Genomic DNA, 18,566 nt, shown 5'->3' on the forward strand with positions numbered 1-18,566 from the left:
CTTTTTCCGAACCCTAGGCTGAGGAGAGAGAGAGAGAGAGAGACTTAAAAGAAGAGTAATATGCTACTAAAGTTGGAAGAGAGCAACACCTAATTAATAATGACACAAATCACGTTTTAGATATGAAGGTCAATCTTTTCTCTATAATTTTTTTAAATAAAAAATTAATAATTTTGAAGATGCAAAAGGAACGAACGTTAATAAGAAAAGAATCAGAGTGAAGGTATGATTCCCCTAATATAAATCATATCAAGTAAACTCAGGAAGCCCCTCTTAAAACGATACGATGCAATCACGCTGTATAAGACTTTAGCGGCTTGTTTGATACGAGTTACATCACTCACTAGAGCGATGGACTTCTTCACTTGGGTACAAGTTATAATACTCATCTGCAATGTCATGTTCGATGGGTTAGCGGCTTTAACGCCTTTGTTTATCTCGTGCAAGTGTAGGAGGACAAACAAAACAAGTAAAAAGTTTCTGCTGCTGCTGCTTTCTTTCCCTTCGCCTCCTTTTTCTTTAACTTGTTTTGAAATTAAACGCATGATGCCAAAAGCGAGGCTGTGAAATTAAAGAGCCACACACCAAAGACCGCAAAGCAAGCAAGCAAGCAATAGCCAAATGGCGCGGTGAAACCCCACCAATCAAGCCCCCCCTTTATATCACCACCTCCACTGCACACCCAAGACTCATTCTCCCCATCTCGAGAACGGAAGACAGATCGTTGAGACAAACTAGTAGAACAGATATCAGAGAAGCATGGAGAAGAGGAGCCACGGAGCCACCGCCAACTGCGCCTCCACTCTCTCTCCTCTTCCCTCCTCTTCTTCTTCTCCTGTTCATCCTACTGTAGCGTTTTAGTATCATGAACAGAGCCTTCCGGTTTGTAGCAGAAGAAGAATGGCTCTTCTGTCGCTTTTGGATCATCTCTACTGCCAAGAAGACAACTTGGAGTTAGAAGATGAGCGACTAGAGTCGGTGCTGCCACTTGCAGACGACCGTGAGACCGAGCGCTACGTCCTCTTGGCGGCGGAGGCTGAGGACGAGGAGGCGTGGGCGGAGGTGCTCTGCGCCCTCGCGGCCAAAGAAGGGGAGGCTTTGGGCGACCTCGTCCCTCACGGCCGCGGCGACGACTCCTACTTGCCGTCGGCGAGGAAAGCCGCGGCGGAGTGGATCGCGCGCGCCGCAGCTACCTACGCCTTCTCCGCCCTCACGGCGGTGCTCGCCGTTAACTACCTCGACCGGTGCTTCCTCTCCTGCGCCGCGGGCGGCGGGCTGCTCCGGCTCCGGGACGGCAAGCCGTGGATGGGCCGGCTTGCCGCCATGGCGTGCCTTTCGTTGGCGGCGAAGATGGAGGAGACGCGCGACCCTTTCGTGCTCGACCTACAGGTGCCCGCGACGCCGGAGGCGGCGGAGGAGGATGAAGGCGAGTTCGTGTTCGAGTCCAAGACCATCAGGCGGATGGAGCTTCTGGTGCTCTCCGCCCTCGGCTGGAGGATGAATCCGGTCACCCCCCTCTCCTTCATCCACCACGTCCTCCCTCGGCTCTTCTCAAAGGCCGAAAACGCCGACTCCCCGGCTACCGCCATTGCCGTCCGAATCCAAACGGTGGTGAGGAGGAGCGAAGCGGCTCTTCTCTCCGTAATAGCCGGTAGGTTGTCGTCAAAATGCGAGCTTTACATGAAGGTTTCGATCTCTTCATGCCACCATGTCCTTAAAACCCTGCTTTGTGCGTCGAAAAGATAGGAGATGGGTCCAATATCCTGCATCAGTCTGGGCATCGGCTGCGCTGCTCCGGGCTACGGTGCCCGTTGACGGAGACGTCGCAGCTGTAGATTCTCAAGGAATCCACCACCTCGTTGCCCTTCTCAACGCCCCAAAGGTTCGATCTTTTTGTTTCCTTCTTCCTTGTATCGGTCTCATTCAATGCACTGATGCTAATCGGGTGAAGCATTCTGTAGGAAAAGGTGGAAGAATGCTATCAGCTACTCGTGGAGTCAGTGCGCGCCGGCGTTGTCGGCCACAAGCGCAAGCATTCCTCTTCCGCTTCCTGTTACTGTTCATCGCCACGAAGTCCCAGCGGGGTGATCGGATCCTGCTTCAGCTGCGGGAGTCCATGTGACTCATGGGCAGCGTGGCCGCCGTCACCCCCCCCGTCCTCTCCCGGGGCGGCTCCTCCCTTCAAGAGACCCAGTGGCAACACCACCACCAAGTCCTTCGTTGTTGACGGTGTGGAATCTGTTTCAATCTAAGTAGTATCAATAAAAGTTACGGCAATGGATCGCAGAAGCAGACTGCCTTCCATCTCTGCCATCGAGGAGGCCATGGCTGGGAGCTCCAGGGAGCAGTTTTGGTTGCCAATGGAAGCAATTGAAGAAGGTGGAGAGAGTTCTGAAAAAGAACGTCTGATCGCAGAAAAAGGAGGCAGAGATGGGTGGCATTGTTCTTTTCGCCTTTTAAATTACATGGAGAAGAAACTATTGCACTTCTGTAGTTGTTCCCTACTGTTCATCTAGCTAGCTCATGTCCTTTCTGTTCTCTCATTAATGCATTGCCTTCCTCTTCCTTCGAGTGCCAGCATCTTGGAACAGTTATGAAGTTTGCTCCTCATGTCTCTACCATGCAGTAACAAACACCGATGGGCTGAGTAGCATCCAGCTCTCGGTGCAAGGTTTGATGGATAGGAGACTTAAACAGAGGCTAAGATAGAGGAGGGACTCGGAATGGGATTACATCACGAGAGAGAGAGAGAGAGAGACCTGTCAGTGTCCACTAGGCCAGCCCATGCGTGCCTAGTGCTTACAGCTCGGCTGTGCTCACTAGAGAGAGATGGGTAGAGGGAGAACGGGGAAGGACTTTGGGAGTGGGATTTCGACCAACAAGGAGTACAACAGGATCTCTCCTCTAGGAAGGATTTGGTTGGTCTTCTTTCATAAGCTTTGACCTTGATGAGAGGTTAAAGGCTCTTAGCCATCAAGCAGCAGTATTCTGGACTTACAAGAGGACGGACACCCACCGGTCCTCCTGCATGTGATGCTTTTGCTTCAACTTTTCCTCGCTCGTTCCAAGGCACGCACATCACCTTCCTTTGCGGCAAGGATTCATCTCTGGATTAGGTAAAACTTAAAAGCCACCTTTGTTCCGTTGTTAGGTCATCCATAGACCTCTAATGGAAAAGAGGCGAGGGGATGGTGAGGGAGCCAAGGACCAATGAGTGTGCCCTTGAGTCCTGTGTCCTTGCGTTCTTAGCTTTAGCTCCTACCGAGACGAAAAAGGGAGATGAACGACGGCCACTAGCCCAAACCATCTCGTCCTCCTCCACAGTAGATGATGGGATGTGAAAGGGCGAGTGGAGTCCGCAGTAGCCTGCACAACCGGGATTGCTTTCTGTTCTCTCTGCAGTCACCATCTCTGTGGGCTTTCTGCATACATAATCGTGAGACCACCTCCTTGACAACCCTGCAATCTTGGGATGAAGATGGGATGAAGCGGGTAATCCACGACCAACCCTGCAAGAATACGATGCACATAGCTGTGAAATGTGTGCCAAACATCGAAGCTTTGCTACATTATAAAAAAATGATGTGAGGAGGCATCGGAGACAAGAAGACAGTCATCCACAAAAAGTCTGATCAAAGTTGAGAAGACAAAAAGTAAGGGTGGATTCAAGAAGGGAAAGATCTGCAGCAACCAAGTCCAATGGGGGAATCGAGCTGTGAAGTAGTAGTAATAGTAGTGGTCTTTGAATTGAGAGGGCTCTTCCAGGTTTCTTTAAAAGCTTCACTCGTCTTCTTTTCCAAGGTGTGGACTTTCTTTTTGGCCTCACAAAGCATCAAAAGATCAACCTATACCCCACACAATTATTATGGAATGATATCATGACCAACACTTTTTTTTTTCTTTTGACTTGGTCTTCCATACTCTTAGTTTATCATATTAAATTATGCATAAAATATGTTTATACCAACTCAAATAAAAGATCTAACGACTGTACGACAAATCTCAATATAAGAAAAAAAGACAAGAAACTGACAGAAACTTTAAATTATATACCTTCACTTTGCAAGAGTAAATGCCCATAGACAGGTGTGTAATTCCCCACAGCTTCGAGATGTCTCCGGAGCCCAATTTATGGCGATGAGATGATGATGATGATGATGATGGGGTTGTTGGCTCATCTTGTTCACGGGTTTTGAGCCAAGAGTGGATACTGTTACCTCCATGGCTGCCACAGATAATTGCACCACCGCAGACTCCGAGGAAATCTCATTCAATATCAAATAATGCGACTGTTGGCAACCTTCCAGAGTAGGAGAGAAAGCCTTAATGTGTCCTGACGACTTGTATGTACTCCCTCTGCTGTCCCATTCCAACAACACTGTTCATAAATGAGCTGGTCATAGGCCTTTCGTGAGCTCCATCAGAGCAGCAGTGATCTCTCTCTCTCTCTCTCTCTCCGCACCAGCAGCACTTGGTGCATGTGGATGGGGTTCTGAACCCTGCTCTGAGCCAGTTTGCATGCCTTGCATGACTCCTGGGGGAAGATATGATTGCTTCCTCATGAATACGAGCTTTGAATTTTAGGCTGAGAGACAAATGATTGATCCCAAACTTTGTTCTTATCTTGGTTGGATGAATGGAACTGCAAGGGTAGTTGGAAGGCTTTATAGAAGGTCCCGACTGGTGCACACTCGGGCCACCATTTTGTCAAATAAGCCTCACAAATGTGACCCTCTGACAACAAACTCCACTGTGGACCATCATGTTCTCATCTGAAAAAGAAGAAAAGAAAGATTAACAAGAGACTAGACTAAGATCTATCTATCATCACATGGTTTGACAAACATGTCATGAAATGCTTAGGAATTACCTCCTCAATCATCAAGCTCCCCGCCACTGCATGGAAACATCACATTGTCTTCACTTCCAAAGTTCGACTATAACAGCTTAGCAGAAAACTCTTGTGACAGCAGGCACATGGAAACAAACTTGAGCAAGAACCTAAAGCGATGGATGATCTTAAACCTAACAGTGTATAAACATCTTGACAATCTTAATCTGATGTTAAATCAAACTTTAGTGGGGAAAGCATACCAAGATTTGACATGCCCGACCCATGTTATCTACCTTCTCCTCACTTAAGCAGATCTTAAGAAACATCAAACAGTTGATATACATTCTAGCACATAGTAGAAGCAGTAGCATACACAATGTGTTTGTGCTGACATACCTGTGAAGGCTCTTCCACCTCCAGAGGACTTGTGTTTTGCAGGGTTTTTGTTGACCTCCAAACCAAGTCATCGATCAGTGAATGGTGCAGCATGGAGGATCTACCAATCCATTTTTTTGTACCAAATCTCTTGTAACAACAAGTAGCATAATATGCCTTCGTTATTGTCCTTCACATTGATGTCACATTTTAATACTATTTTTATTGTCTCAGGAAAGACATTGTAATTCTGCAGCGATATGCAACATGTGAAAGGTGGGGATGAATTTAACTTAAGAATGAGACTGATACATTCAGAGTGTGTATTGAAGACAAGCACACACGTTCATGCCTCCATTCGATTGCTCTAAAATTGAAGAATTTATCAAACATCCCACGACATAGATGGCTCTAACACGAAATATTTTAACACAGCTTACTGAGAAGGCATTTTAGTTCACAGTCAACTTGATCAACATACCAGAAAAGACTATAACAAGAGCTCCACCAGAAAATACCATAAATTGGTTCATTAATATTGACGTCCATAAACACAGGTGATGGTAGTGTGCTGATAGGAATGGTTGCCGATGCATATGGATGCCTGGGGTACACAATGCAAGCAGGATGATTCAGTTAATATGTTAATATAATTATCAGTCCAAAACTCAGTATCATCAAAAGGCAACTCGACACTGTGATTTGCATCGACAAGCAACAACGTTTACCACCAGATCTTCATTTTAGCAGACACGCCAAACATTGTCATTTAAGTAGGCTTCCAAATGGATTTGATGCATGTCATGCAAAAGATTGGACCGGAATCTAAAAAAAAAAAAAATGCGAGATAGCAATATTCAACAATGATCCCAATTTCGGAAAAAAAAAAAGTGCAAAAAAAGAAATATATGACAAATGCAAGCAAACAAAGTTAGTAATGACATTGAAATATTTCAGAGAAGGCACACAATATCACCTACCTCTCAGATATCCAATAATTCACTAAATCAGATGTACAGTCTAATCTTGACTAGGCTCAGAATCTTATATGAATGCATAGCAATTAATCCAAATGACAGCCATTACATCCCCGAGTATCTTCTAAATAGCCAATATTGACTGGGAACAGAAAAGAGGAAAAAGGTTCATCCAGCAATTTCAAGACACAGCAAAAATTTTGAAGCACTTTATGGTATGTTCTTTGAGATGATCAACAACCATATCAATACCGCAAGCATCTTCCTTTCTAGTGGTACAACCAGTTCAAAGAGAGAATGGTGATATTGACTATTCAGGACCGCAATTTCAGCAGGGAGTCTGTGGCCAATTTAGCATGAGGACCAGCATACATCAACCAAAAGACACTAGCTTAGCCTATTTTGGTGGAAACTAGTGTGCTTTGGCTTGTTATGGAACCATAAAGACTGAAACTAGGAAGGCACCAAAAGAGCAGTGCATCACTCAAGAGCAATAAGTAAAACTTAGTGTTACCTCAACCAACACACACCCACACACTCACCCCTCTTTCCTGTGTCCCGACCATGAGACATCTTTTTCTCTTCCTCTCTATATTATATGGTCTCTTTCCCTTGATGCCCTCTATTCTCCATATACTATACCAATTTGAGCATCAACCAACATAGCACTACTATCCAAGAACAAGACTGTCCCAAATTCTGTCACCACATCAAAAGGAGCAACCTAATTATGAAGCCACGCCCTCTACTATTGCCATATCATGGATGATATATTCTCTCTTAAATGTGGATGATGAGAATTTGAGGATTATAGACTCATATTTATGATGTCAAGCAAATGGAAGAATGCAGAGTTGAAAAACCAAAGGGAGTATGCATCTGTGTGACAGAATCTAATAACTTGCAGATGATTTACAACTATAGGACCATTTGTAACCAAACTAAGTTCTAGCAGATGATCTAATCTACGACTATAGGAAACTAATAACTAGTTCAACCAGAATATGGACCATTTGTAACTAAAATAATAACTAGTTCAGCAAGAATATGGACCATTTCTTACCAAACTAAGTTCTTGCAGATGATCTACCAACCATAGGAAATTATAGAATTTCATTATAGTCCAACATGTATAGGACCAGTGGTGCTTCATTCCAGTTGTAAATCAGCTTGCTTCATTCCAGTTATAAATCAGCTTGCTTCTTTCCATGTTTAACTAAAGTCACACCACTGGCAATTGAGCAGCCAAGTAAACAGGCTGTTCAACAGCTTGTTCAGGAGCTTCCGCCTCAAGTAAACAGCTTGTTCAGGCTGTTCAACATGTATATGGACCAGTGGTGCTTCATTCCAGTTGTAAATCAGCTTGCTTCATTCCAGTTATAAATCAGCTTGCTTCTTTCCATGTTTAACTAAAGTCACACTACTGGCAATTGAGCAGCCAAGTAAACAGGCTGTTCAACAGCTTGTTCAGGAGCTTCCGCCTCACTATTGATGTGGCAGCTGGCATGGCAGAGTGAGGTCCCATTTGCTGAAAGAATTAGCATCAAGGCCTGGCAGCTGAATTATTTTTTTATTTTTAACCTAAGGTAGACATATTACTTTGTGAACTTTATGGCTTGTGTCACTCCAACTAAGGCAGACAGTGGTTAGAAAGGTGCTAAAAAAATCACAATCTGGGAAACTGAATTGCAATGCCAGACCTCAAACGGAAAAAGCACATGTGCAAATTTAAAGCATGTAGCATTAGCATCTAACAATACATGTGATGGCTGCAGATTCATTCCAGGAATGTTAGGTCACATCAAAGGCCACAAACATGCTTATTATAGTATAGACAACATGGGATATACAACCACAATACTAACCCTATCTCTCCATACGCAGATGCCATATATTCACATCAAGTGTACGTATGAATGTATACGTTTATAGATAGACATGAAGACAAGAAGCAATCAGCCAATAAGATATAAAGTCAATGAAAACACAATCAAACACATATTAATTAATAAGCCATCCACCTAAAATGATCATAAGAGAAAAAGATCTGAATTTGACAGTAGACCAATGTATAAAAAAATGAAGATGGTTTCAGGAACAGCAATAATTTTCTTTCAAGTTTAAATTATTTAGGCCAAAGTCAAACATCATTGATTTTTCTGATTCAGGATCAATTTGTTGTCTTAGCATGACGGCACCTAACTCATGAACTTTATTCATGCAATATATCTAGAGTGAGATCCTACAAATTAAATGTTGATATCTCAGTACATACAGCAGTGATTCTGTTATTGAGTCTTCTTTTCTTTGGTTGGTTGTGCCTGTATTCGGCTTAAGATGCTCACGTACTGCTTCATGACCGCATCATGTGCCACACCAAACTTTTCATCAACATGATCTTGATACTTGTCATACAAAGCAGGAAGTGTGCTAGACAGAAGGACTCCTGCAACATGATAAATTCTTTTATACTAATGCACCAATAGAATACAAAAGAAGATAATTCACCTAAACCATCCTCCCCTTTATCGAAACTAGTTCTGCAAAACTAACCTATGTAAACAAGGGTAAGGAAGTTGAACAGTCTCCCAATGTAGGCGATGAACCACAGAACCAAAATGACCTTTGAGATGAGATAGAGCATAGGAATCACCAGATCATAAAGGCAAGTCAAACAAGCGACATTTAAACCGAGCCTAGAACATCTAATGAAGTGCAAGAGGAGCACCTGAAGGAAAACCTTCCTATCTCTCCGGATGGTTATGTCGTGCCCAATTGCCAAGACCCGATTGATCCACACCCGAGCCCTGTCGGCAGCCTTACCTACTACCTCATCCGAAATCTCGAGATTAGGAAGGGGCGGAAGAGGTCTGAGGGTTTGAAGAATTTGCACGACTTAGCAAGGAAGTCATCCCAAGAAGATTTGGAACAAACCGGATATCGACAGCAAACCTGTTGAGGAGCAAGGCAGATTTGGCCCAGAAGAAGAGGATGAGCACGAGAAGGAGGATGGCGTTCGCAAAGACGGACAAGAAGCTGTAACCGGCCCGCTCGAAGAGGAACCACACCGTCGTGGCACCGACCGCCATGAGAACCGCCGCGTTCCTGTGCCTCCATAGAAGCACATCGGCGACTGGACGAAGCAATAACATCCATAGATGAAAAGAAGGCAGCAGAGCGAAGCAGCGATGCGAAATCCTAGGGCAGTGGGGGTGGGGGGCGAAAGGCAATACCAGCGCCGCCGCCGAGGGCATGGTGCACAGATCGCCGAGTCCGGCCGGAAGGGGGCAAGGAGGCGGCGGATGGAGGCGCATCCGGAGCTAACGGGAGGTCGAGATCTTGCACGGCGGCCATCGGGATGGCTTCTTCTAGGGTTTTTGAGTTCGGCTTGTAACAGTGGAGAAGAATTGAAACGAGAGCTGCGAATGGAATCTCCTCTCTCTCTCTCCCTCTCCCTCTCGTCGCTCTCTTCGGAATCCGTTGCTCGTCGTCTAAGTTGCCCTCGGCGACGATGCGATTTCTATGCGTGGGTGACGCTCGCCTCTGACGACCGAGTCAGGGTTCAGGCTCTCAACTGGCGTGGAGTGGTGGCGTAAGTGTGCCCAGCGACGGGATTGTGGGCCCATGGTGTCTCTTAGCCATGTGCAGAACCTGTTCCCTGCGTGAGTGAGCACACCGTCATGAAACGGATCCTCCCCAATTCGTAGAAACAAAGGACGGCAGCACCAAATGATGGGGATGAGTATCAAAGCATATGTTGACTTATAGTTGGAACAGCATATGTTTGACTTATAGTTAAAACTCGTTAGGATCCATTGATTTATAAAATTTATATTAAAATGTAAGTGAAATATCTAATTTTATTTATCCTAACGTTATGGATATTATTGATAAAAATATTAAAATAATAAATAAAACAATAATTTTAATATTTTAATTATATTTTCGATACTTACAGACAATTATGTTATCGAGGACCACGTATAGTTGTTGTAGATGAATAGTAAAAATTACGATAAAAGTTGAGGTATAAAGATAAAAGGAAGAAGACGACATAGATGCAAACACTTTGCATATGCATCGATGCAGCTCAACAACTACATCAACGTAGCTCAACAATTATGTCAGTATTGCTTCGTAACCCCATCCTCTAGCTCTAACCCAGCAGGATGACTTTCACCTCTCAACCACCCTACATCATCATTTTATAGCGATCCACCAAGGATTTATGAGCTTTTTTGTCGAGCTATCATTATAGACTTAGAAGTGGAGAAGCAAAAGTTAGAGAATGATGAGACCATAGAGTGTAAAGGGGAGGCAGTAAGATTTGGGATCATAAGAAATGCAAAGGGGGTGGACTCATCGTGGACTTATGTCAAAGACATGATAGCCAACATTGAAGGAGTGGCAAATAGCATAGATGACCTAGCGGATGTTATAAACCATGAGGAAATTAGCGCCATGAACGAACATGTCATAGTCCTAACAAAGGAAGACTACGTCAGCTCGCAACAAATCGTCGCTCTTTCGTTGCTTTGTATTTGTGTCAACACTAACGTAGTTGTCGAGCAAAGACGATGCAGACGTAGAGCGTCAGTATTTGTATTATCTTTTTCTTCTTCTCTCACGTCCTGTCATCATTCTCTCTCTCCTCATGTATAATAGTTATCCATGCCCCAAGCAGTATCATCATTTGTCACCATCGAAAAGGTAATTGAGACATTGAGATCAATTATTTTTATCCATTATTTTCGTACTTCTGTTAGTAAAATTGATAAAATTATGATAAATAAAGTTATATGTTTTACTTTTATAAATATAGCTATAGGGATTGAATGTAATTTTTTTAAATCTAACGACTAAAATATTAAAAAGATGTAACTAAAGGAGTAACGTATAATTATAATTAGCCCGAAAAATTCTTCAAATTTTTAGAAGAATATTTATAAATAATCTATTAACAAACCTATCGCTTTGATTAAGAATTCTAAGTACGTGCATCCGTTGGAAAGTAATATTGGACGAGATCATACTTCTGTTAAATGGATTAAACCTCACTATGAGTAGGTAAATCATCAGTAATTATAATTAATATTAATTAATATTAATTAATCATGTATAAAAAATATACTTAAACCAAATAATTTCCGGAGCAATAACCCATACATACGTTAAATAGTATACATATCCTTCAGACTATTGTACCTTACATTGAATTACACGAAATCATAATTACTTATAATTATCGATGATCAAATTAAGGCTATAATTATTTATAATATATTTGTTATTTTCCTCGATTGATTTGTTTTTTTTTTCTCTCTTCTCCGTTACACCAAGTTTTTTAATTATCTTTTCATTTCTTTGTAAGTCTTATATTAAAGGAGCAAAAAACATTCCAAGGATTGGATAAACAATTTAAAATCTAGAGCCGTCTGGAATTTCCTAAGAGGTTGAAGAAGATACTCAATAATATAATTATTTTAAATATGATCACAAATAGCATTTCGATAAAAAGAAGAATAAATTTTCAGAAAAAAACTCATCTTTTTTTATTTTTTCTGCAAAGCATCCTCAATTCCAAAATTATCAACACTATCTCCTTTTTTTTATTTACAAAATACATGGAATATTTTTTTTCTTTTTTTTCGTGTGGACTAGTTATAATATTTTTGTACTATGCTATACAAATTTTATAAAAGCATTATGTTTACGGTATTTTTACACTATGTTCTAATGTTTTTGATAATATTAAAAAACTATAATATAATATTTTAAATTTAATAATATTGAATAAAATATTATAACACAATTTCATAATATTATAATATCCTATATATTAATTTTATTATAAAATATTTATTGATATCACTAAAAAAATTATAACTGAACTAATTCACCCTATCAATCTGTGTGTGTGTATATATATATATATATATATATATATATATATATATATATATATATATATATATATATATATATATAAAGAAGGTAAGTGGCGAAAGTATTTTAGGTATTAAAAAAATTTTGAAAATGTGAAACGTTTTTCGGAAAAATAAAAAAAAAGAGGATTTTCCAAGAAGTCTCCCTAAAATATCTTAGTGTGACCGTTGACTATTTTCATATGATGCATATGCATTGCCTGTGGCTAAATATCCGGCTGGGATTGTAATTGCCTGACCCCGGCAGAACACCGCTACCTAACTCGTGATTGGGAATCATGTTGTGGGTCCGAGTTTTACAATACCTGGAATGAGGGAGATTTTAAACGGGTAGGTTGAAACATCAAGCTTTTATTCCTCGACCGTGGAACACAAGTTTTAAGCTAATTTGATTCCGCTACCGTCGAACGTCATTTCAAGAAACCGGTCAGGTTCACTGAAACGGCACTCTGGAGTCGCCTATTTGATCGGCTTCTTATTATTCTTTCTCTCTTCATGTAATCCATGGCGGCGGTGGCGGTGGCGGCGGCGGCGGGAGCCGATGGGTTTCGAGCTCTGGACGAGGCATCCTTGGTGGAGTACATCAGGGCCACGCCGGCTCTCCGCGCCCAGTTGGGCGAACAGTTGGAGGGCCTCGCCATTAAGGAAGTCGGCAATGGCAATCTCAACTTCGTCTACATCGTCGCTGGCCCCGCCGGATCCATTGTCATCAAGCAGGTAGTTTTTCTGACTATTTGATTTAGCTTTGTGCATTGTTTGCTGTATGCGGACTTCATGGTCACTGGGTTTCGCTTTCGGACCGTATGACTGTAGCTCGATCTGAGAGGTAGAAGGGTTGATGCTTGACAAGACAAGGTTTCCGATGGTATGAATAATCGCTTATTCACACTCATTCATTGAAGTAAGGTATAGTGTTGGAAAATGGATTTTGAAGTAGTGGAAATGCATAAAAGCAAAGCACATAGGATTCAGGCAAAGCACAGAGATGTTTCCTTGAATACTACAACTTCTGCACAACATCGATGTAGGATTCTTCTGGAGATCCAGCCCCTGATATTCAACGCTGAGATCGCTAGTCTATCAAAAATTACAGTGGGTGTGTATAACAGAGATGTCTCCTTTGAGAGTCTGGATGGCTGAAAATTGTTGGTGAGATGGAGATAAAGGGAAAATGGAAACTTATGTTGTAACCATGCTTGTGAACTGGAATATTTTTCTCGTCATCAATTTCTCCACTCCATGGATATTCCGTTCCTAGGATATCTATCTAAGATATGAAATTCTTGGTTGATCTATGGGAACAATATTCGATTCTCAGTAGAATAGAAAGTGTTTTTTAGTGTCAATGACAAAACATTATTTAGAGGCAATAGGAAAGAAGAAACTTGCTAGAGATTGAAATATGAAGAAAGGGAAACTTCTTCATTTGTTTAGAGCTATTGTCGTATATTTAGAGAAGTAGAGAAGTCCCAATCATGAGGCCATGAATTATATTAGGGGGAAAATCCAATTGTAATATTCTTGAAAGATGATAATATAATGTGTTGCAACAAGATGAGAGTCTGAGTAACATTGATGGGTTTGTAGTGGTCTATGGTTGGTAGACTGTACACTCATGTTTCTAGCAACCACACTCCTAAAACTTATTATATACTGTTATATCCATTTGTTTGACTTTCTTATAAATATTTAATTGTTTGGTTGATGTTCATGTCAAATAATGGTTTATATGCATGGAAGTGCTAGTTTTTGATACTCATCTACTAAATGAATACTTTATTTGGTTTTATATGATTGACATGGCTTGCTTAGAACTGAAAGTGAAAAGTCTTTCAGTTTTTCTGTGTCGAACATTGTTGTTCCTCCCTTTGTAGTGTAAGAACAAAACCATTTCTTGTGTTTGAGTTTTTGCTTTGAATCTTTCTTCTGCATGATATATCACTTATTTGGAATTTTGCTTTTTGTTTAAAAATTATATGATATTAGCTGTATCCTCCTTTCTACTTTTCCGATGCTGAATCAAGTTGATCTCATTTGTCTGCATGGCAAACAGGCTATTCCATATCTTCGCTTAATTGGTGCTTCATGGCCTCTGACGAAGGAGCGTGCTTATTTTGAGTCACTTGCCTTAAAAGTGCATGGTAGTCTGTGCCCAGATCATGTGCCACGAGTTTACCATTTTGACCAGCCATTGTCTTTGATTGCTATGCGTTACTTGGAGCCTCCACACATAATTTTGCGGAAAGGGTTAATTGCTGGAATTGAATATCCATTGCTTGCACAACACATGTCGGACTATTTGGCAAGAACACTTTTCTTCACATCGCTTCTTTATCATTCCACATTAGAGCATAGACATGCAGGTACAGTTGTTAATCATAAATCTTGAATATAATGAATGAATATTGTTGGAAGTATTCTATTATTTAGTTCATACTGTTCATTTTTCTTGAACTTTATAACTTTGTAAGTATGCATCTAGAAACAATATTTTATTGTTTATTTTGTTTGATCTTTAGAACTTTGTCATTGTGTACCTAGGAACAAGATGTTTAAGTTGATGAATATAAAAATTTTGAGAGTTCTTTATCTTCTTATTAACTTGCCTTTTTCAATGCTTTTAAATGTAATTCTCAAATTCTTGACAGATTTTCGAAGGCCCATCTTTTTCTTTTTTTTTGCTTTTTTTGGTGTCATCATTTGCACGGTGATATATATGTTGATCGAGGACAATTAGTTTTCATGCTTCAAAAAGTCAATAGAGATGAGCAGAACCAGGAAACTAGGAGCTTCTCACTTTTCGATTTTCTGCATGATAGTTGAATATTGATTGCATAACATGCTGTTTTTCCTTATTTATCATTTATTTGCTTATGTCAACAAGCTTTTGGATTTAATTTTGCAGTTGCGGAATTTTGTGGAAATGCAGAGCTATGCAGGCTCACTGAGCAAGTTGTCTTTTCAGACCCATATAAGGTGGCCCAATATAACCGATGGACTTCGCCACATCTTGACCATGATGTTGAGGCAGTTCGGGATGATGACATTTTAAAGATTGAAGTAGCTGAATTGAAGTCTATGTACAATTGTGTTTCAACATGCATATCTTATCATGTTTTCTTTTTGTTTTTAGTCCGTGAACCTCATTTGTTTTTCTTTTTTCCTTGTATACTTAGTGCTGCCTAAATCTTGTCACGTAGGTTCTGTGAGAGGGCACAAGCTTTAATTCATGGAGATCTGCATACAAGTTCTGTCATGGTGACTATTGATTCAACGCAGGTCATTGATCCAGAGTTTGCATTTTATGGACCTATGGGGTTTGACATTGGGGCTTTTTTGGGAAATTTGATTTTGGCCTTCTTTTCCCAAAATGGACATGCTGATAAAGATAACAATCGCATGGTATGCATGAGAAAAGATTATAAATATTTATATTTTCATTTATCACAGGCTTATAATCTTTTTAGATTTTCTGTAGCATGTAGAATGATTTGAAGTAGAAATGCATGTAAGAGTAAGACAACTATTGGAAATTCCTTCAACATCCTTCTTTTTAATGCTTCTGAGGCATTATTTTCTTCCTTCAATTCTGTGTCGCAGTCTATATTCGGTTTTGAGCTATAAACCCATGTTTCAATTTCAAATGTGGTGTCAATATATTATGGCTAATGAACCAGTTTTTGCATTATATTGCCTGGAATCACTTTGCTAATATTTATGCTAAGATATGACTGATGTGTTAATAAATTTATGTTAATATTTAAATGATGAATAATGATGATATCTTATTGATTATTTTTGGGACCAATTGAATCATTGGTGTCTTACACCATGTTTTAACCAAAGTAAAAGATCATTGTGATGTAAAATTTTGAAGTTAAAATATAGATATAGAAACACAAAAAAAGGCAAGTAGATATTTGAAGGAATTTGGTAGCAGTGCATCAGAGTATCATTTTATCTTAGCAACATATGCAAGCTTGTTTTTGATATTCTGTCATGTGGACATCTGAGATGAGAACTTAAATAGCAGAAGAAACTACAAGGAAGCAATTGGCTAACAACAAAGACGTAAATAGAGGGGTGAGAGAAAATCAATAATGTCCCACCATAATTCTGTTTTACTATCAAGTAAGCTGATATATAGATGAGTTTCTTGGGTTATACAGAGGCTACTATGATGATAAGAGAAAAGTTGATTGCTATCTGGCTAAAAACCAGAGTTGGTGGAACTTGATGGGGATCATGGCCCTGAAAATTTCGTGAGTTTCTCAGTTGTTATGTTGTTCTGAAAAGTGATTAAGAATTTTGGTAAAAATAAGTAGTAAAACTTCAGAAATTTAGCATACCTAAGCTTGATATTTGTGAGCTACCCTGGTGGAAATTTTGATCATGGAGTAGTTTGGAGGTAATTTTTGCAGCACAGTTATCTTCTTTCTTTGATATTGACATTTTCTGATACTTGTGACTCTTAATAGGTTGCTCAGTTTGCTTTCCAAATGAAAGTTTAACTGCGACGACCAATATTTCCTTTATAACTATTATTAGTATTCTCACGGTGATATCAGGTTGCAGGTATATAAACAGTGGATTTTGAGGACAATTGAAGAAACTTGGAATCTTTTTCATCATAAGTTTGTGTCTCTCTGGAATGAAAACTTTGATGGGCATGGTGAGGCATATCTTGTAGATATATATAACAAGCCAGAACTGCAGCTTCTTGTCCAGAAAAAGTACATGACTGATTTATTTCATGATGCTCTTGGATTTGGTGCTGCTAAGATGATAAGGTACTTCTTGTTGAGTTCTATTTTAGTGCGTCATACTTCTATCATCTATGATTAGGATCGGAAAGCTAAGGTCGAAGAAAGTTAATGCATTTTAGTTTCTTGGTTTAAATGTACAAAAAACTATATCATGTTTACTAATGCATGGCCAATGACTCTTCACACGGAATTTACTCCCACTTGATTAAAGCCTTAAGGTCAAAATGACTCACAGGTTAAATATGTTGAGCTTAGCATGAAACTAGTTTATGCATTCCAGTTTCATGGACTACAAGCACAAGAATCTGTATCATGATTACTAATGCTTAATTAATGATACTTTAACAAGAAATTTCCTTCCTCTTGTTCAAAGGTTAAATGGCTGATAGTTGAAATATGTTGCTAATTGTCTTTATTAGAATTATATATAATGGCTAGGCCATTTGATTTTTCAGTGTTGTGGTGAATTGTAAAATCTGAATTTTGTAACCAGTAACATCAAGGTCCTTTGCTGAGCATGTGACCACATGACAAGGAAATTGTGTACAGTTCTGATGATAAATCATGGTACATTGGTTGTATATCGCTATATGCTGGTGACTTAATGGGCTTCAAGTCTTCAATCTTGCTTTCAGTCTTAATTCAAGTTTCTCAGTTGTGTAATTTGTTGCTCATGTATGTTAGCAAAATGTGGGACTGTAGGACTTCTCTGTTTGACATTGTGAGTATATAAGTAGTTATATACCACACACAAGGGTATAATGTATATATTCTGAGTCATGCCTTTTATGTTCCTGTCATTCTTCAGTCTACATGCCGAAAAGCTTAGACCTTTAGTTAGGGTAAATAGTGGAGGATCTAGATATCTATAATTTTTCATGCCTGTAGAAGAATGCTATATGAATATTTGGCTTCTCTGGTTCTTTTTCTGATTCAATACACCTTCATTATACTATTTACTTCAATTACATTAGATGCAGTTATGAATCATATAATCTGTCTGCTAATAAAGCTAATTTTCATAGTCATAATTAATCTAAAACAGATTTGGAAGAGTTATACGGTAGCTTTCTTGTTAAACTCTAGTTGAGTTTTAGTTTCAGCAGTCCTCAGAAGTAAAAGATTGATTACTTCAAGTTGGAGTGTTTGTGTTTTCTGCTTTCACTAATCGTTGGCTGGCTTTCAGGAGAATCGTTGGGGTAGCTCATGTTGAAGATTTTGAATCAATTAGTGATGAAACCAAGCGGGCATTGTGTGAGCGTCGTGCCCTGGACTGTGCCAAAACAATTCTCAAGGAAAGGCGCAAGTTCGAAACAATAAGCCAAGTCATTTCAGTCGTCCAGGAGATTTCAGCTCCCTAACAGTTGTAGAAAAACACACACACCAAAAAAATAAAAGCGGTAAAAGAAAAGGTCATTTCTCCTGTTCAGGGTTCCTAGAGCGAATGTCTCATTGTGTATCACTAGTTGTCATATCCTGAAAGTTTCTTGCCCCATGTTGATTCAGATGTGAGTTGAGGTTTATTAGTGTGTATAACTAGATGTAGAAGAGGATTATGCTTGCCATGGTTTTGGTAATGCTTTAAATTATGAGCCCTGGAATAAAATCTGCACGTTATATTTTGGTGCCTTTGTAATGAGATTGCTTTTTATCACCTCGTTCACCATTT

General features: G+C 39.9%; 3 protein-coding genes across 6 annotated transcripts; 2 read left to right on the forward strand and 1 right to left on the reverse strand.

The window, feature by feature from the left end:
* The first annotated feature begins 653 nt into the window (after positions 1 to 653).
* LOC135678327 (cyclin-D3-2-like) lies at positions 654 to 2,571 on the forward strand. The gene is made up of 3 exons (XM_065191000.1): positions 654 to 1,651; positions 1,743 to 1,882; positions 1,962 to 2,571. The coding sequence occupies exons 1-3, from the start codon at positions 901 to 903 to the stop codon at positions 2,250 to 2,252; spliced, it is 1,182 nt and encodes a 393-aa protein (XP_065047072.1). The 5' UTR covers positions 654 to 900; the 3' UTR covers positions 2,253 to 2,571.
* A 2,899-nt stretch (positions 2,572 to 5,470) lies between these two features.
* LOC103990548 (reticulon-like protein B11) lies at positions 5,471 to 9,691 on the reverse strand. Of its 4 annotated transcripts, none has more exons than XR_010514901.1 (6): positions 9,420 to 9,691; positions 9,139 to 9,319; positions 8,740 to 9,056; positions 8,462 to 8,632; positions 5,938 to 6,034; positions 5,471 to 5,813 (listed from the first exon to the last, which is right to left on the reverse strand). XR_010514901.1 is itself a non-coding variant. In XM_018829330.2 (6 exons), exons 1-5 carry the CDS (start codon positions 9,538 to 9,540, stop codon positions 8,475 to 8,477), a joined length of 672 nt encoding a protein of 223 aa, XP_018684875.2. In that variant the 5' UTR covers positions 9,541 to 9,689; the 3' UTR covers positions 5,471 to 5,813; positions 8,462 to 8,474. The 4 variants fall into 4 exon arrangements, 3 of the variants coding, with proteins under 3 accessions (XP_018684875.2, XP_065047073.1, XP_065047074.1); XM_018829330.2 differs by lacking the exon at positions 5,938 to 6,034 and having other exon boundaries at positions 8,740 to 8,809; positions 8,915 to 9,056; positions 9,420 to 9,689; XM_065191001.1 differs by lacking the exon at positions 5,938 to 6,034.
* Positions 9,692 to 12,544: 2,853 nt separating this feature from the next.
* On the forward strand, positions 12,545 to 18,516 carry LOC135678328 (methylthioribose kinase 2-like). The gene is made up of 6 exons (XM_065191003.1): positions 12,545 to 12,848; positions 14,185 to 14,494; positions 15,037 to 15,211; positions 15,332 to 15,533; positions 16,707 to 16,921; positions 18,084 to 18,516. Exons 1-6 carry the CDS (start codon positions 12,636 to 12,638, stop codon positions 18,256 to 18,258), a joined length of 1,290 nt encoding a protein of 429 aa, XP_065047075.1. The 5' UTR covers positions 12,545 to 12,635; the 3' UTR covers positions 18,259 to 18,516.
* The last annotated feature ends 50 nt before the right edge of the window (positions 18,517 to 18,566 follow it).

Source organism: Musa acuminata, chromosome BXJ1-7 (assembly GCF_036884655.1).
Source record: "Musa acuminata AAA Group cultivar baxijiao chromosome BXJ1-7, Cavendish_Baxijiao_AAA, whole genome shotgun sequence".
Lineage (NCBI taxonomy): Eukaryota > Viridiplantae > Streptophyta > Magnoliopsida > Zingiberales > Musaceae > Musa > Musa acuminata.